The sequence below is a fragment of the Capra hircus genome, chromosome 3 (assembly GCF_001704415.2).
Source record: "Capra hircus breed San Clemente chromosome 3, ASM170441v1, whole genome shotgun sequence".
In the NCBI taxonomy this organism is placed as follows: Eukaryota; Metazoa; Chordata; class Mammalia; order Artiodactyla; family Bovidae; genus Capra; species Capra hircus.
This window is the reverse complement of record NC_030810.1, coordinates 103901248-103927302: the sequence shown is the minus strand read 5'-3', so window position 1 is coordinate 103927302 and position 26055 is coordinate 103901248. Positions and strand designations below refer to the sequence as shown.

Genomic DNA, 26055 nt, shown 5'->3' with positions numbered 1-26055 from the left:
TTTTTTCAGAAATCAAGATTTTATAAAAAGGCATTTTTCTCTTATATCCATAAAATGATATAATTTTTCCAAGTATAGAAATGTGTCATAAATTATACAGAATGTTCCTTAATTACAGCTCAATGCAACTTGGTACTTTCCTCCCTCCCTAAAAAACGAGAGAGAACCAAAAAAATAATATATATAACTGTATATATATATATATATTTATATTTATATAATATAGACAAACCAAATATGAAAAAAAATCATTTCCTCTTTGGTATAAAAATCAGACTCTCACCTTGAGAGACACACAAACAGACATGATGTTGAATTTGTAAACCGTGTGGCCAAAAGGAATTTCCCTGTCAAGCTTTCCCCACCTCCAGCCCCTGCCCACCCCACCCGCCTCACTGGAACACCTCCAATTCCCATGGGACGACCACATCCCTCACTCCCAGCTCCACACCATTCCTGAGTAACCCCCTCCACTACCGAAGACATGGAAAAAGTTCTGCCCAAGGATGACTTGGTGGCAACTAACTTGGGCGACACCTAACTTGGGGAAGAGCTTCGTAGGTGTGGATCATGGAAAGACTGACGCGCCTCGGCTCCGCTGTCATTGAGCACCCCCTGCCGGAAGCCGGGCCTGGAGCGGGTGGGACCGCTGTTGCCGGGAGCAGCAGAGCTTGGCTTCCCTGCAGCCTCAGCTCACAGGGCTCAGCTTCCCATTCCGGGCGCCGCCTTAGGTGCCGGCAACACCGACGAGGAGGGAGGACAGTCAGAATGGACTCGGCCCATGAACGTGGGTCTAAATTTGACATTAAAGAAAATGTTTTCAGGATTACTTATCACACCCAGCTTTCGGTCACTGAGGACGGGCCGTTCTCCCGGGCTCCAGTCCGGTACCAGCAGGACTTATGGAATCCAGGAGTTAGTTGTGGGGGCGGGGGAGTGGGGGAGAGGCAGCACTTCACTCTCAAGGTGAGGAAGGAGACGGGACCCAATGCCCCCGGTATATCCTCCCAACAGCCTCTGGCTGATGGGCAGCTCCCTCCCAGGTCGGCCTCTTGGTCCCGCAAGGACACCAGCTGCTGGAGGGCTTCTCCCAAACCGCTCCCCTCCCAGCCAGGCCGGGGCACCTTCCCCAAGAGAGTTAAGACACCAACACAACATAAAAGTCACATAAAGGCCGCCTCCACTTGCCAAAAAAAAAAAGACAGAACCAAACTGGACACAGACATAAATCAAGGAGAGACACACACACTGTGAGGGGCCCAGGGCCCCAGCAGGTCTCTGGCTTCCCGGCATGATACATTCTTGTGTAATTCAGGAACAGGGGCTCTGGGGCCCCTCTGGGGATCGGGAGTAAAAAAATACAGAGATTATAGTCTCCCTGTGGGCTCCCAGGCAGGACAGGGGCAGACACAATCTCTCACAGGTTTTCTACTGCTTTTGGGTCCACATTTGAGCCCCCAGTGGGGGCTGGTGGCCAATGCCCCAGCCCCACTCTGCCCTTGGGGCCCTCCCCCTCCACCCTCCCAGCTGCTCGGAGGGCCCTGGGCTGGGGATGCCCCAGCCGCTCCTAGCAGGACCAGTAGGACAGAGTCTACCAGGAGAGAAGGGATGAGGACCTAGGCAAGAAATGAGGACCCACAGCTTGGAGACAGACGCTGTCCTCTCGGCGGCCGGCCAGCCCCACATGAGCTGGCTGATCGCCGGCGCGCAGCGTCCGCCTTCTGGCCTTCAGCCCTTGAGGGGCTTGTCGGCCCCTCCGCTGGGGCTGCTGGCGCTGTCACTCTTCTTCCTGCGGAGGCTCTCAATCCAGCTGGAGCTGGAGCGGGTGGTGAAGCTGGAGAGCGCCAGGGAGCTGAGCCGCATGTTCTTGCCAGACATGATGAGTTCCCCGAAGCCCTCCTGGTGGGAGAAGGCGTAGCCAGAGCGCCGGGACCCCGTGCGGCCCACCCGCCTCATGCAGCGGTGTTGGGCCTTCTGCTTCTTCCTCACCAGCTGGGTGTAGCGGACCTGGCAGGAGCGGGGCAGCATGAGGGGAGGAGCCTTTGTCAGCGCGCGAGCACCAGACACTACCTCGGAGAAGGGACCCAGAGCACCGGGGACTGGGCAGGCACAGGGACCACCACCCACACACTTAACGGAAACTGCAGCAGTGTTTGCACACGCCACCTCCGACCCCCACAGCAGACAGCCCGGCCTCTCACCGTGTCCGAGAGATCCGGCTTCAGGTTCAGCCGGAGAAACCGAAAGGCGACCACAGGCATGATGCAGACAACCGTGGTGAGCACGATGGTTAGCCACACAGTCGGCTGGGCCAGGGTGTTCTGGGCGTTACCTGGGAGAGGAGGAGCCGGGCGCTTCAGGGGCACAGAGCAGGCGTAAGGGCAGCCCCTCAGAGCTCCCCATTTCTTTTTCTGGCAGCCCCACTTTCCCAGTCTCAAAACTTAAGTCATCTCTGGCCTCTCTTTCTGCTCCCCAAATGTTTATCTCCAAATTGGATTCCAGCTCCAAACTCTACCCAAGACTTCAGATCTGCTTTTGTTTTTGTGGGGTTTTTCTGGCTGTGCTGCACAGCATACAGGGTCTTAGTTCCCCAACCAGGGATGGAATCCACACCCCCTGCAGTGGAAGTTCAGAGTCTTAACCACTGGACCATCAGGGATATCCCCAGACCTGTTTTTTTTAAACTGCCTTAACCTGACATCTCTGTTCATCTCAGCTTCACACAGCTGAAAGTGAACTACTGTTTCCTCTGTTCGCAATTTGCTCCACATCTTCCCTGCCTCAGGAGATGCTACCACCCACTAGGTTGCTCCTAGGAAAAGCTCTGAAGTCAACCTGGTTCCTGCCCCAGCCATCTCAGGCCCCCATCCAATCTGTCAGCTCCATTTCCAAAATACCTACGGGATTCCACCACTTTTACTCTACTCTAAGCCGCCACCATTCTCACCTGCTACATTGCTGCTACAGCCTTCTGGCTAGTCTCCCCAGGTTTCCACCTTTGTCCTCTTTTTTAAATTTATTTGGCTGTGCCGAATCTTAGTTGGGGCATGCAGCATCTAGTTCCCTGATCAGGGTAGAACCCGAGCCCCCCACATTGGGAGCTCAGAGTCTTAGCCACTAGACCACCAGGGAAGTCTCTGTGCTCCACCTTTTATCGTCCACAAAACAGTAAGAGTGAGCCTTTAAAAACATAAAGCAGTTTATGACATTTCCCTGCTCAACACCCTCTAAAATCCAAAGTTCTGGGCTTCCCTGGTGGCTCAGTGGTAAAGAATCTGCTTGCCAGTGCAGGAGATATGGGTTTGATCCCTGCTCCAGGAAGATCCCACACGCCTCGGAGCAACTAAGCGCACGTGCCCTATGCTCTACAGACTGGGAGCCCGTGCTCTCCAAGAAGAGGAGCCGCCACAGTGAGAAGCCGGTGCACTGCAACTGGACGGCAGCCTCCACTCTCTACAACTAGAGAAAGCCCATGAGCAGCAACGAAGACCCAGCACACCAAAAACAAATAAAAATCACAAGTGAAAAAAACCCCTAAGTTCTTAGCCTTGGCCTATAAAAGACCTGGACTGATTTTCATCCCTAACCTTCCGCCTCAGCCCTACCTTCCAACCTCATCTGCTCCACGCCTCCAGCCCCTCTGCCACTCATGACCTCTCTGCAATCCCTCAAATAAGATTTCTGTATCACTGTTCCTCTTCTTGTACCAGTCCTTCCCAGAGAGGCCAGGTGCTGGGTCAGATACACCTAGAGTCCCATGGCACCATCATCCAGAATACGTGACACGTAAGGAGTGTTGAATAAATGCCTACCTTCCCTGTTAGTCCCAGAATGACTGTGATCCTTCACTGACTCAAGGGAAAGCCAGAGGGACTCACCCACAAACCGAAATTGGTTTGGAAACATGTCGAAGAGCCCATTGCTGTGCATGGCAAAGAGGATGGCAAAGTAAACTGCCAGGCTGCCCCAGATGAAGAAGTGGTTGATAGCTGTCCAGTAGCCAGTATCCAGTCCAATCTGCAAAAAGCAGTCATCACAAGCAGAAGGAGCATCCCCCCCAAACCCTGTCCCCCTCCCAGGAACAGAACTGTAGTGCCCAGGGCACCCCAGGGACAGGAGGCTCACTCACTCTGGGAGCGGGGGCAGCTCCCGGACCACCTCCTACCTGCACACTGACCACGATGACCAGTGAAGTGGCCACGGTGACCGCAAAGGACTGGTAGTCAGCTAGCTGGGTGCCATCATCCCGGGTGGCTTCAGCAAACACCCCATAGGGGATGAAGAACATGAGCACGGACGTGTAGATGCCCTGGGCGATGCAGATGAAGAACTCCCGCTTGTTGAAGAGGAGATTCAGCTGGCCTGGCTCGTATAACTTAGGGTACTCCATGCTCCGCTGCTCTGGGACATCCTGTGTGCAGAGGGCCAGCGGCACAGGAGGCTTAGAAGCTGCCCAACTCGGGGCGGGGGGGGGTGGGGGACAAGGGCAGACTTTGTCCCTGCCTCCTTTTTCTAAATTCTTTGGCAGCTAGACTCAACCTCAAGCCAACTGCCCCAAGTCAATGTCTGTTCAGCAACCCAGGGAAGTTAAGGTCAGCAGTGGCCGAGAGGGAGGCCCAGTCAGCTGCCCAGCTCACGGAACTGCCTTCCCAGGGACCACAGCCAGTGAGCACAAGAGCCACATGCCCACCACTACTGGGAGACACCCTTGCAGCAATGCCCCTCTTCCCAACACACTCAGGCACCCAACTCCCCCATACCTGATCGAAGACCCCCATGGCCAGGACTGGGAGGGAGGTGTACACGATATTATAAAGGGTGATGAAATACTGGTCATAGACTGTCTGCAAAGAGAACAGGGAGCAAGAAAAGGTGAACATGCAGTCTCTCTTTACTACAAATCAGGCGGAGGAAGACAGCCAACGTGGCACGGATGGAGGCCTGAGGAATTTTCTGGAACTTGCTCTCCACGCCTTCAACAAGCCTTTTTTTTTTTTTAATGCATGCATCAGACAACAGCTAGATCCTAAGGGGACCAAGCAACAAACAGGACAGACACAATCTCCGTCCTTAAGGAGCTTCAGGACAGGCATGCCAGGGGACTGGGAAACTCGTCACCTGGGCTGAGAAGCCGCAGAAGAAGCCAAACCAGAAGTGGACCATGGTGAAAGCGAAGTTCTTGTAGAAGAAATAGCAGAGGAACTTGCACATGCGCAGGTAAGACCAGCGTCCATGCACCAGCAGGAGGCGCTGCAGGAACTTGAACTGGGAGAAGGAGTAGTCAGAGGCCAGCACCGCCTGGATCCCTTCCTGCCCGCTGATGCCCACACCAATGTGAGCCGCTGCAGAGACAAGACGATGGGAAGATGAAGACGCCGCACGCTTCAGAGTCGCACGACGTTCCGGCCCGCCCTTTCCGTCATCACCCCTCCCTGGGTCTCTCTCCCTGCCCGAGGGCCCAGCCGCCACACCTGCACAATCCACACTCACTTTTGATCATGCTGACGTCGTTGGCTCCATCCCCGATGGCCAGGGTCACAGCCTTCTTGTACTTCTTAACCAGTTCCACCACCTGTGCCTTCTGCAAGGGAGTCACCCGGCAGCAGATGACAGCTTTGCAGGCACAGGCCGTCTCCAGAAACTCCAGCTCCATGTCTGCCTCTAACGCGTGGGCCTGGAACACAGAGAGCACTGAGCAAACTCCATGTGCTCCAGGAGAGACCTGGGGATCAACTCCTTTTAAGACCACAGCCCCAGTGAAGTCCAGGGAATGGGAACAAGGTAAGATATAATAGCCGCTCTCTGAAAAGATCCTGCCCAAGCTAAGGGTGGCGACACTCACCAGGCTGTGCCCGTTGATAACCAGGGCATACTCCCCAGCCACAGCTTCCAGGACAGAGGTGAGCCTGGAAGAAGAAAGTTTCTCCTGATAGGTGAAGCCATTGCCCACAGCACGGGACGAATCCATCATCTTCTCCCGGGCTTTCCTGTGAAGGGGAAACGAGACCATGGTCGGCCAGGACAGGAGCAGGATTCAAGCCCAATCAGCAAACCTGCGTGTGATCCCCAGGTATGGTGCAGAGCATCCAGGTCTGCTTACCTGAGCTCCTCCCGCACTTCCAAGACCGTGTGGCCAGTGACGATGAACACCTCTGTCATGTCGTCCGTCAGCATCTTGCAGGAATAGCCAATGTTCACGGCCGTCTCTACCAAGAAAAAGCGCAGGCGCTCTGGACGGGCCCCTGACGAAGCCGGTGCACTTGCCAGCCCGGTGTTCCAGGCTTGCCAGGACCCCGCAGTGCTGTATGCAGGTGCAGTCTCCTCTGCCCTACAGGCCTCTCACCTTGCTTGTCTCCAGTCAGCACCCAGATCTTGATGTTGGCCAGCGTCAGGAGGGCAATGGTCTCCGGAACCCCTTGCTGAAGCTTGTCCTCAATGGCTGTGGCACCCAGCAGCTGAAAATAACCACAAGCGCTCCTAGCACAAGAGTCCAGGCCCAGGCCCTCCTCACCCACCCTCGGCCCACTCTGCAGACCATACCATCATGTCGCTCTCGACCTCCTCGTAGACGCTGGCCAGCCGGTCGTCCCGGCTGTCCTGGGCCAGGCTGGCTTGGAGCCGTCTGCCGGCCCACTCCTCGTAGTATTCTTCATCCAGATCCTTGTAGGCCAGGACCAGGGTTCTCAGCCCTTCGCCCGCATACTCCTGAAAGAGGAAGAAGCCAGAGAGTCGGCCCCAGTCTCCCACCACCTCACTGAGAGCAGCAGAACCACAGGGACCCCTTCCTCATGCCTACATTCAGATGGTCGGTGGTGGTGTTTAGCAGCTCTTGGGTAGAATGATGGAGTCTGTCCAGCAAGATGGTGTCAGCCCCTTTGCAGTAGAGTCTTATTTTCCCCTCTGGATTCCGCACTGTCAGTGGGACAGGGGGAAAATGTCCCAGGAAAGAATGGGATATTCAGATAGGTAAAGGCCCTGAATTGCAACACACCAAGGTCACCCAGTACACCTCACCCACCCCAGGACTGCATGCTGCCCCCGAATGCCTCCGGCAGCCCGATCCCGGCCTCACCTATGACCGACATCCGTTTGCGGATATTGTTGAAGTCCAGGATGGCCAGCAGCTGGTAGGTGATGGCGGTGCCCATCTCATGGACAGTGATGGTTTTGGGGGTACGAGAGCGGAATACGAAGCCAAAGTTCCTGGCTGCGGTGACCAAGGCCCCCTCGTCCGGAGACTGGGCTTTGTAGTAGAGCTCCCCTGGGCACGGAGGAGGGACACACGTGGTGTCAGCAGCCCCGCTCTCAGCCACCAGCCGCGTGTTCCTGCCCAGGAAACCCCAGGTGGCCAGGCCACAGGCAGAGCACGGCTCAAGCCCGAGAGTCCATCGGGCAGGGAAGTGCAGGCCAGCCCCTGGGCTCACCTCCGCTCTTCTCCTCCGACATGACGGTGTGGCACAAGGAGAGGAGGCGGAAGAACTCGTGGGCGTGGGGGTCCCCCGTCTTGACAGCCTCCAAGAGAGCGGGGTCCCAAAACAAGAACTTCTTGTCAGCCAGAGGATTAAAGGAGAAGTCGACGGGCTCAGGCCTCTGGAGCAGGTAAGAGGACCATCAGGAAAGGGTGGGTCCCCAGGCTGCTTCCCGGGGAGGGGTGGGGCGGTCCCCACCAGGATCCTGTCCACTGCCAACCTCAAGATTCCCACCCGTGCCACCAAGTCTTCCTTACTACACCCATCTCCTCCGACCAGCTTCCACGCCCTAGCCAGGCAACACGTCACCCCCGACTATGCCAACCCTGGCCAGGCACCCTGTGTTTAACTAGCACCGAGAACCAGTATGGAGGCTGGACCTTACCTCTCCCAATTCAGCTTTGTGTCCCAGGACATCGAACACGTCACCTACACACGGCCAGGACAGAAGGAGGAGCAGTGTCAGAGCAGGGGGAGGGGCTGCCAGCACAGAACCCGCGGGCACCTGGGACCCGCGACCCTTGTGGCTGAGTGAACATCACCCAGATTCAACACGGCTGACTAGAAAGATAGGAGGCACAGGCACCCTGGGTCTTCACGATGCCAGGACTCAAAAGCCACGGCACTCTCGGCTCTCCATCCCCACCCCCTTCCGGCTCTCCCCAGAGGGCAGCTCCAACGCCACACCCATGCCCCCGGGGCCCCAGGCCCCTCGGCTCTTAGGCCTGTGCACCAGACAAAGCCTCACACGCTGGCCTCCAAGCCTAGGTTAGTACAGAAAGCAGTTAGGAGAGGGGCTCACTTGGCATAAAAGACCCCACGCACCCTGTCCCCAAGCCATCCCAGCAGCTCAGCCACTAGGCCACTGCAGTGGGGCCACACTGGGAAGGCCACAGTCACATTCCAGAGACTCACAGGGGCCCTGGGCAGCAACACGGGGAGAGGCTAGCACTCCGCCAGGGCTGACAAGGTCCCACCTGGCCCGGGGTGCCCAGCGGCCAGCGTCCTGGGCTTCTGTTCAAACAGCCAAGGAGCGGCCCCACTGCCTGGAGCTGAGAGGCGGTGCAGGCACCAGCAGAGGAGAGGGGGGAGCACCGTCAGGATCTGCCTCCTGATCTGGGTGCAGAGCAGACCCTCTCAAGGCCCCACAGACCCCAGTAGGAAAAGGAAAGCCCAGATGTGGAGCCCAGCGTGGGAGCCCCAGCAGCACGGTCCTCCCCGCCCTCGTCCCCAGTGGTGCGGCCGTACCATAGCTGCGGCCCGTCCTCGGCCCCAGTGGTGCGGCCATACCGTAGCTTCGGCCCGCCCTCGGCCCCAGTGGTGCGGCCACACCGTAGCTGCGGCCCGCCCTCGTCCCCAGTGGTGCGGCCATACCGTAGCTGCGGCCCGCCCTCGTCCCCAGTGGTGCGCATACCGTAGCTGCGGCCATTGATGGAGCACTTGTTGAAGACCATGATGTTCTGGGTGAGGGTGCCCGTCTTGTCGGAGAAGATGTACTCCACCTGGCCCAGCTCCTCATTCAGGGTGGTGGTGCGGGCCTCAGCAGGCGTCCGCTTCTTCATGCAGAACATCTTCTTGTCCCAGTTGATGAAGTAGCTGTGGCCCAGGCGGATGACCTCCACGCTGCGCAGGGGACAGGAGGTGAGGCTGAGGGCAGGGAGGGGAGCAGGGCCCCACCCCCATGGGCCTTCGCTGCAGGCCCTCCACCTGGGGAGAGACGAGAACGGAGCGGAGCGGACACCTGGGCAGGGGAGGATGGCAAGGAGCGCCTGAAGGTGGAACCTGCCACGCCCGGCCGGCAAAGGGGGTCCCCGACCCCGACCCTCCGATGCCCTCCAGACAAAAAGGGACAAAGGGCCTGGGCAGGCGGGACAGACGGCACAGGCAGAGGAGGAGGGACTGCGGACAAGGCACTCGACCAGTTCTTACCTCTGGGCTAATAATACAGAAACCATGCAGAGAAAACAAGAGAAAGTGCAAGAGGGAAGGAGGAGAAAAAAAAGAGAGAGAGATAATGAGGGTGCTGCGCGGGCCACAGCATCACACACGCCCTGCAGGGAGAGGAAACCGAGGCAGCCCTGGAGCCCCCACCTCGCTGCCCGAGCCCAAGCTGCCCAGCTCTGGGCTGCACAAGCCAACTCGGGGCGCTCAGGGAGCACGCGGGGCAGACTGAGATGCTGACTCCAGGAGGCGATGGGGCCTCAAGAGTCCGGGGAACAACCCCCATCTACACCAGCGTGGGGCTCTCCTAAGGTCGGTTCACATCATCCTCTTTACAAGGCAATGCCTTCCGGGATCTGGACTGTCAGCATCTCAGAAACGGCCCCATGTCTGGGTCCTGCCAGCCAAGCAATGGGGCCACATCCGGAACCCTGCTTCCCACCTGACTGGGACTGCTGTCAGGATCCCCTTACCAGGCCAAAACTGAGCCAGCTGGAAATGCCTTCGTGGCCTATGCCCCACTCAGCTGATCAAGCGTCCCCTCCCTGCCCTCCTCCCCAAATACACACACTGTAACCTGAGGAGACTTAGAAACTTTCTCAGGCAGCTACCATGGGCTTCACGTGAACTTGAATACAAAACACAGACAGCAAAGTCCAAAGATGGAAAAAAAAATTCAGATTGGAAACAAGAAAAGATTTAAATAGCAACAAAGAACCAGAGTCGCAGACAATGATGGACATGCTACCACCTGATATTTGTACAGTAATTAAAATTTTTTAAAATAGTTTTTTGACCATGTCACTCAGCATGTGGGATCTTAGTTTTCCCAATTGACCAGAGATCAAACCTGTACCCCCTGGACTAGAAGCACTGGGTCTTAACCACTGGACCTCCAGGGAAGTCCCAGTAAAAATGAAATTACATTTTAATTTTAAAAATGTATTTTTCAATCTATCATACCAAGATGTTCCTATGAAGAGGCTGGAACTTGTCCCATTTTACGTGAGAAAACCGAGGCCCTAAGTGACTGTGGATTTGCCTGAGGTCAGGTGGCTCCTGAGGGGGCAGGACTAAACCCCAAGCCTTCTGAGTCTCCTCCTAATACTTCACAGAAACCCCGCTGTCCACCCTCAGCACAGAGATTCCTTATCTCCTGCCCACTGTCAGCAGCACTAGGACTCGGGTGCAAGTGGGAGATCCAAGGAGACTATCTGGGCAATCTGTGAACAAGAGAAAACATCAGGGAAGAGTTCTGAGCATCCCTCTAATGTCCTCAGCAATGTCACAGGTTGGGATCCTGGTGTTTCAGTGGTTAGGACTCTGAGCTGTCACCGTCGAGGGCCGGGGTTTGATCCCCGGACGGGGATCTAAGATGCCACAAGCCGCACAGCCAAAAAAATAACAACAATAAAGTCTACAATGTGATCAATTTAAACAAAGGCACAGGTTCTCTTGTCTCAAGTGCAAGGCACTAAATGCAAAGAGATCTCTTCTGGCCATTCGTTCTTCTCCAGCATTCCCCTTTCCTCGCTTCACTCCCTGTTAACAGCTTCTTTCCCAAAAAAACCCTAGACGTCCTCTTACTCCCAGTTATGCTATATGCCACTGCCAGCCAACATTTCCTAAAGCATTCTTTAGATTTTTTTTTTTTAAAGAATCTTTTAATGGTTTCCTGAGTGAATGTCCACTGGCAAAGATCCAAGCTCCTTCACAACAGGGAACATGCTTATGTTCCCAGCTCTCTGTCTCATAGGCCCCCACTCAGGGTCCATGCTCCTGCCAAACTGTCCCAGGACGAACCATTCTGAGGTCCCTATCTCCGTGCCTTTGTGTCCAGCCCTCTCCTCCAGGCTCACCTTCACCCCTCCCAGCCACCACTCAAAGTCCCGTTCAACAGCCACCTCTTCAGAGATGTCCTCCCTGATTAACTGCATGGGGAGTAGCGCGCTTCCCATCTTCATGGCACTCTGTGCCTCTGGGGTATCTCAGAGGGATGCACAGGCATCCTACACTGTCTGCACCTCTCCTCCGGCACCTGTCTGCTGCTCCTGAAGGCAGAGGATATGTTATGCATCAACTGCATCCCCTCGCTTCACACGCGAGCATGACACTGAAGGCAGGTAGGATGACTGTTAACAGCACTAGTTCCCACTTTGCTTCATAATGTATTTAGATTTAGCTCCCTCTACTAGACTGAAGCTCCTGGAGGGAAGGAAATCCATTCTTAGCACATCTTTGTGCCACCGCACCTAGCCTGCTTCTTTGCACAGTCAGCATGCGATAAGTATGTGCTATATAAATCAACATGATTTTTGCTCTAATACAATCCAAAGTGCCAAGAAAACTGCAGTGAAGTCTGCTTTGCCCACGAAGATAAACAGATAACATGTTCACAGCACAGGAAGGAGAGGACCCCAAGTTCCCTCTCGAGGATTTCACCTTCACGGAAGAGAAAAGTCTGCCAAGGGACCACCTGAGCTCCCTGGAGAGACCCCGGCGCAGAGAGACAGCATACCTGACATAGAGCGATATGGGCACGACGGTGTTGAGGATGATGATGTAGGACCAGAAGGAGAGGAAGCCAGAGAAGAAGGCACTGTCCACCGCCTCGTCCCAGGGCAGGTAGACCTGGAAGCGCATCCCCACCTCATGTTCCCAGATGGCATTGCCAATGGCCAGGATCACCCCCATGCAGACCAGGAATCCAAAAATCTGCAGAGGAATGAAAAGCGGAGGCTAAGCTGCAAAACCAAGGAAGCCCTGAGGAAGTCCTCAAAACCAAGTGAATCCCTGAAGGTTACCATCAGTACCCAGAGCCCTCAAAGCCTCAGGTATCTTTAAAATGGTCATATGCTCTAGTGGGAAGCATCCAGAACTGATGATCACCCGGCACATGGCCTTCTCTTGCAATGCTTTTCTCAACTGTGTTCTGAGAAGCTGAAAGGGTTGTGTAGTATCCATTCTGATATTCTAGAACCCTCAGGAGACATCAAAGGTGGTAAGGGTCAAGATAAGTTACTTTCAACATACCAAAGAAGCCTACTGGAAATCACCCATTTACCAGAGCTAAGTCTCTACAAGCCAACAAAAATACCATGTTTCTGTAATGTTCATTATCTCATACAGGTTGCCAAAAAGTAAAAAAAAATTTTTTTTGGCCGTACCACGCAGCCAATGGGACCTTAGTTTCCTGCCCCCAGCAGTGGAACTGTGGATTCCTGACCACTGGATCAGCTGAAGAAGCAGCGTAAGAAAGCTTTCGAAAGAAAAAAGTTGAGACCACTGCGTGATTTCAGACATCTATCTTCCAAGCTGCCTCCACTCCAGATGCTTTGAAGCAAAGCAGAAACCATCCTGATGCCCAAGGACCACCAGGGGGCGATAAGAGCCTTGGCCTGATAGCCTCTCAGACTGGGTTTCTGCAAACCCTTTAAGGGAGGAAACTGTCTCACAGGAGGCTGGCCCCAGCCTTTGCAAGCTGGCATGTGGGGGGGCAGGCAGCAGGCAGTGGGGGCGCAAGAAGGGGAGCGGAGCTCAACAAGGAGCTCAGGTTTCTAGCAAAACAAGAGAAGGATTCAGGAACTGCCAACAACTAAAACAGAAACTTTTCCCTTGGGATCCTTTGCTCTTGGAAGTCAGGGGAAAAGACCCTGTTCTCCATCATCCAAATGGAAATTTTTCTTTTAATTCCCTCTCCATCCCCATGAAAGCTGCCTTGTCCCTGGCAAAAGCAAACAGAAAGTCACATGCTAGACTAAGTCACCATCGTAACTGGAATCCAGAGAACGGAAGATTTGTTTTAACTTTAAGTTGTTCATTCATACATGTTCCAAAGGTTTTTTAAATAACATCTTCCAAATCCAAAAGGAGCCTGAAATAAACACTGCCTTTGAGTGGCTGACCTGCCAGTGGCTTTAAAGTTAAAACCTGAAGACTGACTACTGACCAGGGAGGAGAGATGGGAGTAACAGGACCCGCCCAAGGATAACTAGAAGGGCAGAGGCAGGAACCGTTTGTGGGAAGCCTTACCCAGAGCACCAGTGTGTTCATTAGGCGATCAATACTTGTTCTCTTGAATTTTGTCCTGCCACTGTTCTGCATCAGCTTAGTGTCAGGACCTAGAAAGGCATGGGAAGGGCTGGGAAAGCCAAACAACCAATCTGCCTCTAGGCTTCTGCCCAGGCATCCAGTCTATAGGACATCAGGGTGGAAGAGAGACACTGGCTGGATGAGAGGCTCGGCTCCAGGACCCACTCCAGTCTCTTCCCATGTTCCTGAAGGCCAGCAGAGGCACCACTCCTGCCCTTCTCTCTTGGGGCCCGAGGAGGCTCACCTGCAAAGATGACCAGCCCGAAACACCACTCGGTGTTTCGCAGCACGCAGCCCCGCAGCAGCATGTTCTGGTTGCTCAGGGGGAACTTGTTCTCCTTCCAGTAGAGGGTTCCGCTGAATTTGTCTAGCTTGTTGTTGGGAGGTTCGCAAATCACTTCACCTAAAGGGAAGACAGGAGTGCACCTGCTTGAGGTGTGGTCTGTAGCTTGACCATGAGACAACAGCACAGAAAAACCAGCTGCGGTGAGAGGGGGTTATGATGCGGGCCCATCCGCATACCGCTGGCGCAACTTTCTGGGGAAGCAAGGAGGCGGCACTAATTTCTATTAAAAGCACACATACCCTCGGCCCCAGTAATCCCACTTTGGGGACTCATTCTACAGAGGTAATAGCATAGCTTGCAAGAATTTTATTGAAGCATTATTTGAACAGCAAAAGACTGAGCTGAACAAATTACAAAGCCTCAATTCTACGAAACATTATATAGTTATGAAAAAGAATGGTATAAATTTCTTTACATAGAGATGTGATAAGATACTTAAGATGAATTTAAGTAAGTACAGAAACACTGGTTGAAGAGATTTCAGTACAGTATGATCCCACTGATTTACGCTCACATAAACAGAGGGAAAAGTGTGGATGAATACACACTACACTGCCAGTTAACCTGACAACCCTGAGGAGGCTAGAGTTGGAGGGCAGGAGAGCTTTTTCTTTTATATGCTACATGCTTCTTGTTAGAAGAAGCATGTATAAGAAATAAGAATAAGCTGAATTTCTCTCAACATGTATAGCAAAGAGGCAGCTGGCAGCCATGAGCTCTTGAAATGACCATCAATTCAAAAGCTAAGTGATAGCCCCTCAGCATTCCTGAATCCCTCGGCACCTCCCCAACCACCCAAAAGAGTCCAGGGAGCTGCAGAGTCACAGCAAAAAGAAGCCAAAGAGAGAAGGCACAATTTAGATCCCGAAACCCAAGACATCTCCTCTGCCTGAAAGCTGCTTCTCCAGGACTACTTACCATCAAACTTGGCAAGCTTACTGATGTCTCCCAATTCCGAGGTGACTGGAATCGCCTGCCGCACTTTCATGTTGGTCTCTCTGGAAGGAGAGTGTCCCTGAGTCCTGATTCCCTTCCTTTCCTTTAGATTCTACCTGGGGACACCTGACCAAGGAGCATCACCACCCTCAGGCATTATTGGGTAGGTAACACTTCTACACACCCAAAGCCTGTTCCAAAAGGTACAGACTCCAGACCTGGGGACCGCTTTCAGAAACAAGCCTGCTAGCCCACAGGAGGAAGGAGCAGACACTGAGCATGCAACTCACCCATCAAGTTCTGCTGTCTCTATGTAACACAGCCCATGGGGCTCGCTGCTGGAAAGGAGGAGGAGATCCGCCTAGAAAGAAAACCTAATGAGAAGGCCAAAGACCCAAACCTCCACCCCGAAGGACTCTCTGATGATCCCTCCTTCCACTAAACACTCTTGGTCTGCTTAGTCCTGAGCACATGAATGACCAGAAAGGAGGCATAATATATGACACAGAAGCTTCCCACTCAAGAAAGTTTCCTCCCATGAGTGTTTAAGAGGCAACTGTCAACAGGAAAGACACATTCCTTTCTGCCCCCCCCCAAAAAAAAGGGGGGTGGGGAGAGCCCTGTAGGCCTAGAGGGGCACCTGCCCCTTACCGCCACAAACTGGTTGTTTTCTAGCTTGATAATATCACCAACACAGACGTTCATCCACTGCTCCTGCTGGAGGCTGAGGCAAGAAGACAGAGCAAAGGCCGTCAGTAATTAGAGAAGTTCCCAGGGGACCCTTTTCCTTCCCAAGGCCCTCAGTCTTCAACAAGCACTCACATTCCGTTGATCAGCACCTGAGACTGACGGTTATTCACTTGGTTATCGCTCTTGTGGCGGAACTGAAGAGAGGAAAGCAAGGTAAGCCATCTTCTCCTGCGCCAAGGGACTTAGCTGATCAGCGGGAAGCAGAACATGCTGGGTGCCACCATGTATACACCTGTTCACGGGTCTACTCCCTCCCTGACTCCCCCACCCTACTCTCGGCCAAGATTCCACAGACCTAGTGGACCAGGTTAGGGATGGTAAGGACACTGAGGAACTCTGCTAAGTGGAGGAGGGCGAGCTGCGGGGCCGGGGTGGGGTGGGGATGGAGGGTGGGGGAACAGTGTAAGAAGGAAAGCAGCTCACATAGTCATCAGTGGCATCTTTAACAGCTGTGATGGTGAGGACAAGAACCAAAGGCACAATGGTGGTGAACCAGGACAGGGAAGAGATCTGCGGGATCAACTGGAAAAAAAGGACCGAGAACGCATGCCTCTGAGGTCCTGTCCTCGGTTCCCCCAGACTTTTCTCCTCCTTGACCTTAGTCTGCTTTGTGAATTAATTACAAAGGGTTTGATTTTACCAGAGGTCGCTTACCTGCAGAATGAGAAGGAACAGGAAGTAGGTATTGGCCACTTCCTGGAACTGCTCAAAGAGGTTGACAGGCAGGAAGGTGAGAATATTGTACTTGGAGGTCTTGATGCAGTTACTCTGTAGTGGGGGGAAGAGAAGATCGTGAGGCGCCCTCCAATGCCAACCCAGAACCAGATTGAGGCTGCCCTCTCCACCTACACTTTCCAAACCTCTGCCCCTAAAAGCCAGGAGGTATAAGAGGGGGAAAAAGGAGGAGAGAAGAGAGTCTCATGGGGTCAATGGTCTCATGGGATCCCGCTTCACTGACAGGTCAGGGCATGAAAAATTCAGCAGAGCAGCAGATGACAAGTGGCAAAGAGGCTGCCTTCCCCTCCCCCAAGCACCCTCCCAGCAGTCAGCCCTCCACCCCGACCCAGGACGGACAGGATGCACCTGTCCTTCCTTCCCGACCCAGGAAGAGGGCACAGGTGGTCTGGGGCCTCTCACCGCATACTGGAATTTCTCATTGTATTCTCGGTCATTGGCCCGCGCCCTCCTTTCTTCTTCTGCAAGAGAATGATGCTGCAGTCAGGAGCAGACTGAGGCCCAGCCCAGCACCTTGTCAGGCCCACCCCACTCTGTGGGTTTTCCACTGAGGGCCCCAGGTTCCTTCCATGGCACACAGTTTTAAGGAGTTTAGTGGCACACCTGAGGTGTCACTGAATTCTTCCCTCTAGTCCACCTCTCACCACCGGCCTGACCACTGGGCTCTGCAGGTGCGACACTCACAGGACAGGATGCCTTTCTCCTTTCCTCACCAACAACCGTCAAGCTCTCCCACTGGGGGCACCGGTTTCTCGCCCCCATCCCTTTAATTAACGCTGTAGGAATTAACGGTCCTAGGAATCTCCAGAATAGCAGCTGAAGACACTAAGCGTCCCCTCACAGCTCCAGCCCTGGTACTGCCCTCCTCCTAACCCAGTGGGTGGGGTGGGTGGCAAGACGGAGGGTCACGGTGCCCTGGAACTGCTTTGCGGCAGCATCCCAGCCCCACGTGCAGTCCCCCCTACAGACGCCTCTGCTTGTCACATGTCACCAGCAGCGGCTTCTGACTGGCCCACGATGACATCATCTTATTTCAAAGCTCGTCTTCAAGTAGGAGAGGGGGTGGTCAGGGATATGGGTCATGCAGACTGAGACAGAGATGAAAGAGGGAAGAATGGGATGTAGTTGAAGCAGTCGCTCTCTCACCATAACCTTTCTTGTGCTGTCTGCACGTATTTCCCCTAAAACAACACATCTGTCACTAACCAAGTGACTAACGAACTAAACCTATTCTGAACACCCACAGATCTGGGACTGCAGGCACCAAGTTCAGGTCCCAGAACACAGAGGTGTCCTAGGAAGGGTCCTAGATGGGTTCTCCAGCCCAACTCCGGTGGTCATGACCACAGGCTGAAAAACGGGGTACCCTGGTTAGGCAGTAAACATCATGACAAACCCGACTTGGACTATCAAGCAGCATTCCAGACGCCTTCCCTCACTCTCCCCAGCAGCCTGCAGAGCGCACTGCAGCAGCAAAACCTCAGACCACAGCATCCTCTGCCTGACCAGAGTGCTCTCTCTCCGCCTGGTCACTTTACTCCCAAAACTTCCCCAAAGGGGACCGTCAGGCTGAGTCGCCTGCGCAGTCAACGACGAGCATGCAAAGAGAGAGGTAGAGACCAGACCCTTCGGAGCCAGGATCTCTGGGTCTGCAGAGGATATGGGAACGTTGTGGGGAGGCCCGGAGACAAGCGAATGGGGGGCGGGGGGGACTAAGGGCTCAGGAGAGTTGCCAGTAGCTGCCTCCCGTTACCTGTCCCCCAGGAGGGCTTCTTTCTGCTCCAGGAGGGGGGCGCCCCGGCCCGGGCCCACTTCTCGGGCATCTCCTTGGGGACCGTCATGACCCCAGTTTGAGCGGGGGAAGGGCGGGCTGTCTGTCGGTCTGTCCTCGGCCTCAGCGGCTCCGACGGGGCGGCCCCCCGGGGAGGCACAGGAGCTGCGGCCGCTCAGAGGGGAGCCCCGGCCGTCGGGCGCGCGCCCCACCTGCAGCCCCGGCCATCCCCGCGGCCGCCCGCACCCGGCGACGCCGCGCGCTCAGATGCGCCGCCGCCGCCCCCGACGCCCCCCGCGGACGCAGGCGCGCGCTGAGTGGCCCGGGACTCTGCGCGCACGCCCCAGGCTCCGCCCCCACCCGCTCCCCCGACTGCAGGGGCAGCCGCCTGCCAGCGCGCCGCGTAGGCGAAAGCCAGCACCGAGCCCCGCCTCCCTCCGCCGGGCCAATGCGCGTGAGGGGACTGCCAGCGTTGTCCAGGGCAACCGTTTTCATCCCACTGCCTCCCATCCCCACCCCCGCCCGCAAGAAAACAAGAAGGACCGGGATGGTTGGGAAAATGAGGGGAGGAGATGAAGTGTGAGGACAGAGAGGTGACGGCGGGAACACAGCACCCTGGACTCCCCAAAACAGAGAATAGGCGCTCCAGGTGCCCCGAGATAAAAGTCTGTGTGTTTGGGGGTGAAGGGCAAGTCCTCAGCACGCTCCTGGGGGGAAAACCAGCTTAGAGAATCAAGGGGAAGAATTATGGTTTCCTAAGGCTTCCCCCAGGATGGATAGGGGCTGCAATCTACCCTCCTTCAGACCCATTACCTGTCGTCCGTCCTCCTCCCTGTGCTCCCTGAGCCATAAAAACACCCACTCCAGATGGTCCCAGGGATTCCCCCTGACCCCCACCTTCTGACTGTCTTACCTGGGGGGCGCTTTTTTGCACACAGTGCCATCTCACCCAGCAAGGTCCCAGCAATCCCATGGGAGACCCTGCAGAAGGTGACAAGTACGTGAGGTCAGGAAGCTGAGGGTAACCCTTCATTCCCCTTTTCAGACTCCTCCCCAGTTCCGATCCTGTCCCTCTCCAGCCTTTCCCACTAAGTCCACACCAACTCTCTGCTCTCACTGCCCCCATAGGTCCCTGAAAAAGAGGGGACTTCCCCACCTCCTCCCCCAATGCCTCTGCCTTGGATAACATGGAGGCACACACACTTTATAAAAACCAAGACCTGCAGGGAAAGGAAGGGCACAAAGAGAAGAGGCCAGATATGGACAGGAGGGGCACAGCTCCAAAAGTAGCCACCCCAGGGAGCATGGATGCCTTGGGTGCTCTCCTGGTGGCAATGAGTGGGTGCCTGTGTTTACTGGAAAGCAGAATTTCCACCAAGGGGTGGGGCTGAGGGAACATGAGCCAGGAAACACCTGGCAGAGCATCAGGAAACGGTGGGCAGGCACCACCCTTCTCAAAAAGCTTATGATCTTCCCACTCCCCTCCTCCCCATTACTAAGGCTTCCATTATCACCTCCTCTAGGGGAGTTCACTGTAGAGGCATGGCCTTCACTTCCTGCACACACAGTCTCCAAACCACTTCCTCTCAGTCTGGGACAGCTGCCCTTCTGGACCAACAAAGGGGTCTTCTCAACCCTGATGGAGAGGCATCCCTCTCTCTCTCTTCCACCCCAAGCCTAGTCTAGTCAGTATGGCACTGGGTTGCAAACTCAGGGAACATCAGATGGATTTCTGCTTCTTTCTATCTCCCCATGTTCTTCCTTTCACCTAAAAAAGGTGAAAGGCCTGGCCTGTAAGACACAGTCACAGAGCCTCATCCTAGCCTGACCCAAAGGAAACTGCCAGCCAGGTCCTGGGTCCTCTAGTCACCTCCTCTTTCTTTGTCTGGGTGGAGCGCCTTCCTCCCCTTTGGTTCCCCTGTCTCCAGCCTCCTGGGAACACTCCTCCAGCCTGTCAGACCCAAGAGATACTAATTGTCTGTCTGCCCAACCTCTATAATTACACACTCTGGGCAAGGCCGTCATCCACGCCAGTTCTTCGTTCACTAAGCTGGACTCCCTTCCTGAACCCCAATCAGGTAATACTTCTCTGACTCTCCCCAACTCTGGCAACCAAGGGTGCCTGGCTCAGGAAGAAAAACCTCTTCCAAGATGCCAAGCCCTCCTACAGGGCCCCCAGCCAGGGTCTCCACCCAGTCTACAGTATGAGTCATAGGAGGTGGGGCATGAAGGGAGAGGTTAAAAGAGAGGATGCAAGGGTGGGCATCACAAGTTCCACAGCCAGCCCCGCCCTCATCTAGAAGCACTGTCAGCCCCAAGATCTGGGTTTGAATCCTAAGAAAGAGTTAATGAAGGAGCGGCAAGGCTCTCAGGAGTCAGAAGCCTGGACACCAACCAGGAAAGTTGTTTTACCTCGGAGACCCTGGGGAGACTGAAAGCTGGCTTGGCCCTAGACTTCACCCCCTCTGGGGGGCCATAATAGGAAGGAAAGGGAGGAGGGAGACCTGGGAACAGGGACCCTCTCTCACTTCTCCTTCCCAGTCTCACACAGCCTAGGTTTTCTGAACCCAGGCCCATTAGCCACGTCGCTCTGCCCCGTCACCCTGCCCCAGCCCCCTCTGCAGCCACATTTGGGATAAAAATAGCCAGCTCTGGGAAGAAGGCAGTGCTCCATGGAGGAAAACCGGCTCCTCCTTTAGGCCTGGCCCCTGCTCCCCTCCAGCCCAAACCCAGAAAGCCTGACCCCTTGTTTCAGAGGAAGCTGGCAAGGGATATTTATGGGCAGGTTAGGGAAACAGAAGGGAAGGGAATCCAGGACCCCCAGCTCACTTGCCACCGACACCTGGCCGCTTTCCATCGTCAAGGACAGAACCCGGGACTTACTCCCAGCTCCGAACTCCCAGCGCTACCACCTCTCCTTAAACCTCGGTTTCCTCACGCACAGAGACCTCCACCTTACAGAGACAAAGCCTGCTATTCCCTAACTCCCTTCTACAGGCGCTCAAACCTGCGGACCCCGAGTACGCTCCTCACCCCCAAAACTCTCTGGGCGGTGCTGAGCTCCTGCTCGGCACCCCCGCGCCCCTTCGATGGTCTCCCGCGCCCCGCCAGCACCCCACCCTCCCGTCCTGCGGACGGCCTCCCGAATCTCCCCCACTCTCAGGCACCCAACACCACCTTCCCTCCAGTCGTCCAGTCCCTCACCTCCGTCTCACGGCAGCTCCGACTCCCCATTCCCTCCCGATCCTCCCCGGCCACTCCAACCCCGAGTCCGCAGCCGCATCTCCGCCTGCCCTCCCGGCCCCGCGCTCCCGGGCTGCTGCCCCCGCCTCACCTCAGCGCTCAGCGCTCGGCGCCCGCCCCGGCGGCCCCGTCCTGCCCATGCCGGGGGCTGGGGCGGGGGGCGCTCGGCTCACCTCCCCGCGGGCTCCCGCCCCCCCCAGCTGCAGCCCCTCTCCCCCCGGGGCCTCGGCCCGCTACTTTGTGTCAGTTTCGGCCACGGCGGGGCGGAAGTGACGGAGGTGGCGGGAGAGGGCGGGGGGCGGGAGGGGGTTTTGGGGAGGGGTGAGGAAGGGGGAAGGCGGGAGCCGCCATTTTTGTGCGGGGCAGGGGGAGGGTCTTAACCCCGGGGATGCTCAGCGCTGCGAGGCCGCGATCCCCGCCCCACCCACTCCCGGACGCATCCATCCCCGGTCCAAAAAAAAAAAAAAGTCTGGAGGCAAGATCGCTCTGAGATTTTTTATTTTTAGTTTGAAAAATGGGAAACAGAAGAAGGCTGCTTCTCTGCTAAAAGAGATCTCTCTTCGTCGGGGAGGTGTGTGAGAGTTGAGGAAGCGCTGAACGACGAGAATTTTCCTCCGCGCCAGCTGGCCTTTACTCCTACTCTTTCCGCTCGGGGCCCTCTGCCGCTTCGCCTTCTCTCCTCGCCCTGGCTCATCTCTTCTCACTGTAGTGCGCCCTTTCCTTGAATGACACAGCTCGGAATGTCTAGGTATGGGGTCGTGCCTCAGTTTCTCCATCTTGCTCTCGCAGTCTCCAGCCACTTGACTGGTTGTGTTCTTCTGGCGGCCCTCCCTTTCCCGTCCCCCTCCGCCCCACGCCTCCTTGGTGGAGGCGGTTTCCCTACCACCACCCCTAATTACTATCTGCGGGGTGGCTGAATCTGGGCGAGGCGCCCCAGTCAGCGTAAAGGCGGACGGCCTGAGGCTACGACAGCTGGGAGTCAGGCAGTGGGGGCCAAGCTTTGGAAGAAGTCCCCTGGATTAAGCCCTGCACAGGATGGTCGGCTCCCACCATCCTGCAGATTCCCGAAGCCTTCCCAATCCGGTTTCCATGGTGCGCACCCTCTGGCGGCTACTTGGAGGAACTACGTTCTTGGAAGTCCAGGGTCCGAAAACCTGCGTGGGCGAGGAGGGGGATGAGCAGCCTGAGTCTGGTACCTGAGCCTCCTCGTTCTTCCTGTCCAGGCATCCTCCCCAGTTTAGGAAGAGGAGGTGCCTAGATGAGTACACGGAGAAGCTGCCCAGGGCCTGACGTATTAATAAAGAGAAAGAACATCTTGTCCCTCTTCAGTGTCCACGAGGAAGGTGAGGACTGTCCTGTCAGAGTCGCAGCTTACTCTCCTGCAGCTGAGTTGCGGCCGGACTTCCCGAGCCTGAGGCTTCCTGTTGGGCACACTCTAGATCCTGAGATGGCTCTGAGTCCTCAGGATGGTGCTGTGCCACCTGGGATGTGGCAGCTGGGATGTGGCTGTGCCAAGCATGCCCCCCACTAGAGGGCCCACCACAGGAACCCACCACCAACCATTGCCAGCACTGCCAGATAAGAACAGAAGGGAGGTATCAGGGTGAGTCCCTTAGCCTTCCCTCTGAAGAACAGAGGGTATTCAGAAAACTCCCTAAAGCAGTTCCTGGGGTGAGAGACACCAGGAAGTGTTGTGGCACCAAAGCATAGCACCCAGAGAGGAGGAGACCCCAGGAGAGCTTGATCTTTAGGGATTATCTCATACATGCATTTTGTCTAACACAACCTCTAAATCTTACTGTTTCAATGAAAAGGGTAGAAGGGGAGAAAGGGGACAAGACATAAAGGGAGATCTGGGGCTTAGAGGAGGCTCAAACTGTCCTGAGATGCCAAGAGAACTATTTAAAAGGAGAGAGCTGGAGAGCCAGGGTCAGAGCCCTTAGCAAGGGGTGGGAGTGGAAGGACAGCACCAGGGAAGGCTACCTGAAGACTTCAGGGCCCCAGCCAGCTATGTAGGCGAAAAGCCGTGGGCTGAGGTCCTGGGCAGGTTGATTGGGAGCTCACAGTTGGCACCCATGGATAGCGTGATGGCCAGGATCAGTAACCCCACTACCACAGGCTCCAGACCTGCAGGCGCTCCCTTGTTCCATGTGTCCAGGATGGCCTTCCCCACCATCAGCATCCAGGTGCCCAGAACCTTGGAGTCGACAGAGGCAGGGGGCCTCCCATTAGCTGCCAGTTGCACCACCTGCCCTATCTCACCCAAACACTCCAGGCTGCCACCCCATGGCATCTGACTTTGTCCAACTCAGGCAGCTGGGGAAGGTGAGATGCAATGATAAAGCCAGCCGCACAACCCACCCAGACCCTAAACAGCAGGCCGAGCTTCCAGGGGGAAAAAGGTTGTGGCTTTCCTGGGTCACCCTCTTATACCTACGTGATCCAGGAAGCCATTGCTCAGAGACAGATAGGGGACAGGGTAGGTGGCAAAGATGGAAGCCGTCTCCTTGGGACCAGTCACTGTCCGGCTCCCACCTGTGTAGTTCTGTAGGGCATCTGTAGGGTAGGGCACACCCAGGATTTCCATCTTTGCTCATTCAAAACTGCTCTGCGGTGTCGTTAACCATACACAGGTGCCCCCAACCTTGTTCTCTGTTACCGTCATAGAGAGCGTAGGGGACTCCAGAGGCACAGAACACAGACAGCAACTGCACCAAGGAGTAAATGAGAAACCTGGCCCAGGGGAGGTGTCCCCGGAGGCGCATGGGCAGGGAGAAGGCTGGATCTTCAAGGATTAAGAAAAGAAAACCAATATCCATTAAGTGTCTATCAGGCACTGTCACCAGTAACACTGCTATTCCTCCCCACAACTCTTAAGTCAAATGTTGCTATTCTCATCACATGCGTTAGGAAGTTGAGGCTGAAGGAGGTTAAGCGACTTGTTAAGGTCATGCAGTGAAGCCAAGTTCAAACCTGGATCTGTCTGCTCTTTCTATTCCAGTACTTGATGCAATGTGAGTCTGAGGAACAAGCTGGTGAGGTCTTAAGCAAGGATGAACCCCAGAGGGCTTAGGTAGGAGACACAAGATGAGTTTACTCATTTACTCATGATGCCTTGCCATAGAGCTCTGTCTACCTGAGCGGAGGATTAATGTGAAGTGGAAGGGCGAGATATAGAAAGAGAAGGGACTGGACTGGGCCAGAGGCATATCTCAGTCCAGGACACTGGTCAAGCTCAAGGAGATAATGTCTGTGAGTCACCAAGGGATCCTTTGCACTATTACCAAACTCAAGTGCACATCCTGCCCTGTCTGATGACCAGACCTCACCCTCCTCACCTGAGACATTACCACTCACATAGGTGGCTAGCATAACGCCCGGAGAGCCAGCCAGAAACACAGTAAAGAAGTTTCCCTTGGTTCCTCCACGGGTGACAGCCTGGGCCGAAGACCCCTGTATGAGGAGCTGGTGGAGAAAAGAAAGATGAGGAAGAGGGAACCAAGGATAGGGAGCCTGGGAGACCCTGGGAGAGAGAGACTGGGAAGAGAGGGGATGGCCAAGATTGATGAACAGACTTGAGGGATCAGCAAGAGAAAACAGAAAGGGGAAAGAGAAAAGAGGGGAGAAACAGAGGGAGAGTAAGGGGAGCGAAGGAGGGTAAGAGATGGAAAGTGACAGGAATAAAAATGGGAAGTTAGGAGAGGCAAGAGGAGCAAGAGCAGGAAAAAGAGGCTGCTGGAGGCGTTATCTTCCTAGTGCACCCAGAGGAAGAGGTAAGGACCCTAGGAGGAGCCCAGCTCCCTCTTTCCTCCACCTCGATTAGACCACCTACCATGAGCACAGACACAGCCAGAAACTCCGCCAGGCACTGCCGGGCCAGGAGGCTGCGGATCTGGAGCCGGTCCTTGACTTCAACCGGAGACTGAATGGAGACCGAAGTGGGGACACCCTGTCCCTGGTCACCACTCTCCATCTGCGTAGACACACTGTTGCTACCCAGCTCCTGCCTGTCAGGGGCAAAGATAGGGAAAAGACTAAAACCAATTAGCTCAGTTACTGACCAGCAGCTGATGTCTGTCTGTGCGTGAGTGGAAGCTCAGGAGGAGGATGTGGGCAGACTGCGCACAGCCAGAGTCTGGCGTTTGCCCAGTCTCTGTCTCCTGTCTCAGCCCCAGGCCTCCCAGGAGTCAGGAGCCCCCCCTTGTGCTGACAGGCTGCGGGGAGTAGCCTCCTTCGTGGGCATTAGTTCTCTTGGTCCTCAAACCAGCTGTGGAAAGTGGTAGTAGGGTGCTCCCACTCTACGACTGTACTGAGGATGGGCACGCACTGTCCTGAGAGGGCCTTAGATTTCCCCAGGCCACACGGCTAGTTTATAGCTAGGCCAGGTCTTCTGACTCTCCGTCTGATATTCCACAGTGCCTCTCCTGTGGAATGTGAAGTCTTTCTTTCCCCCAGCCATTTGGATGCTTGGAAAATTTAACATGCATCCAGGGAGACTGGACTGAAGACCATAGGCTGCAGGAGTAAAACCCACATCAGGAGTGCTTGTAGTCTCACCTTAACTAGAGAATGCTCTACCTTGTGTCTCTTGCCTTGGCTCCAGATGAGGGCTTCGTGCCCCCACTGAGCTCCACTTCCCTTTCTCTGGATGCTTGCCACCCTTATTCTGCTTTACATATAGCCACTTCCTACTTCTTCATATTTCAGGCCTCTAATTAAGATTCATTCAATGATGAATCAAGCTCTAGCCCCTAGGGAAACAGTTTCTGCCC

The 26055-nt window shown here is 55.2% G+C and overlaps 2 protein-coding genes across 3 annotated transcripts; both read right to left on the bottom strand.

Annotated features, from left to right (window-relative positions):
* On the bottom strand, positions 1-21535 carry ATP8B2 (ATPase phospholipid transporting 8B2). Of its 2 annotated transcripts, XM_018046191.1 has the most exons (28): positions 21375-21535; positions 18954-19021; positions 16672-16730; positions 16189-16302; positions 15958-16056; positions 15607-15668; positions 15436-15508; positions 15075-15145; positions 14767-14846; positions 13747-13905; positions 13443-13531; positions 11929-12125; positions 8884-9092; positions 7855-7898; positions 7425-7590; positions 7073-7261; positions 6797-6912; positions 6541-6705; positions 6344-6455; positions 6101-6206; positions 5843-5987; positions 5491-5674; positions 5119-5342; positions 4761-4844; positions 4166-4411; positions 3879-4017; positions 2202-2332; positions 1-2007 (listed from the first exon to the last, which is right to left on the bottom strand). In XM_018046191.1, the coding sequence occupies exons 2-28, from the start codon at positions 18982-18984 to the stop codon at positions 1729-1731; spliced, it is 3573 nt and encodes a 1190-aa protein (XP_017901680.1). In that variant the 5' UTR covers positions 18985-19021; positions 21375-21535; the 3' UTR covers positions 1-1728. The 2 variants fall into 2 exon arrangements, with proteins under 2 accessions (XP_017901680.1, XP_017901679.1); XM_018046190.1 differs by lacking the exons at positions 18954-19021; positions 21375-21535 and adding an exon at positions 18023-18284.
* Positions 22642-25256, bottom strand: AQP10 (aquaporin 10). The gene is given in 8 exon segments (XM_005677552.2): positions 22642-22773; positions 22776-22854; positions 23267-23333; positions 23336-23480; positions 23721-23839; positions 23943-24068; positions 24622-24748; positions 25116-25256. Coding segments are annotated over 8 exon segments (936 nt in total).

Excerpts from the sequence above, each read along its gene's own strand:
- ATP8B2 (XM_018046190.1), bottom strand. The coding sequence starts at position 18,110 with ATGACGGTCCCCAAGGAGATGCCCGAGAAGTGGGCCCGGGCCGGGGCG. Across the intron at positions 16,731-18,022 it reads GAAGCCCTCCTGGGGGACAG|AAGAAGAAAGGAGGGCGCGG; the intron begins GTAACGGGAGGC and ends ATTCTCTTGCAG. Across the intron at positions 15,146-15,435 it reads AAAACAACCAGTTTGTGGCG|GCGGATCTCCTCCTCCTTTC; the intron begins GTAAGGGGCAGG and ends TTTTCTTTCTAG.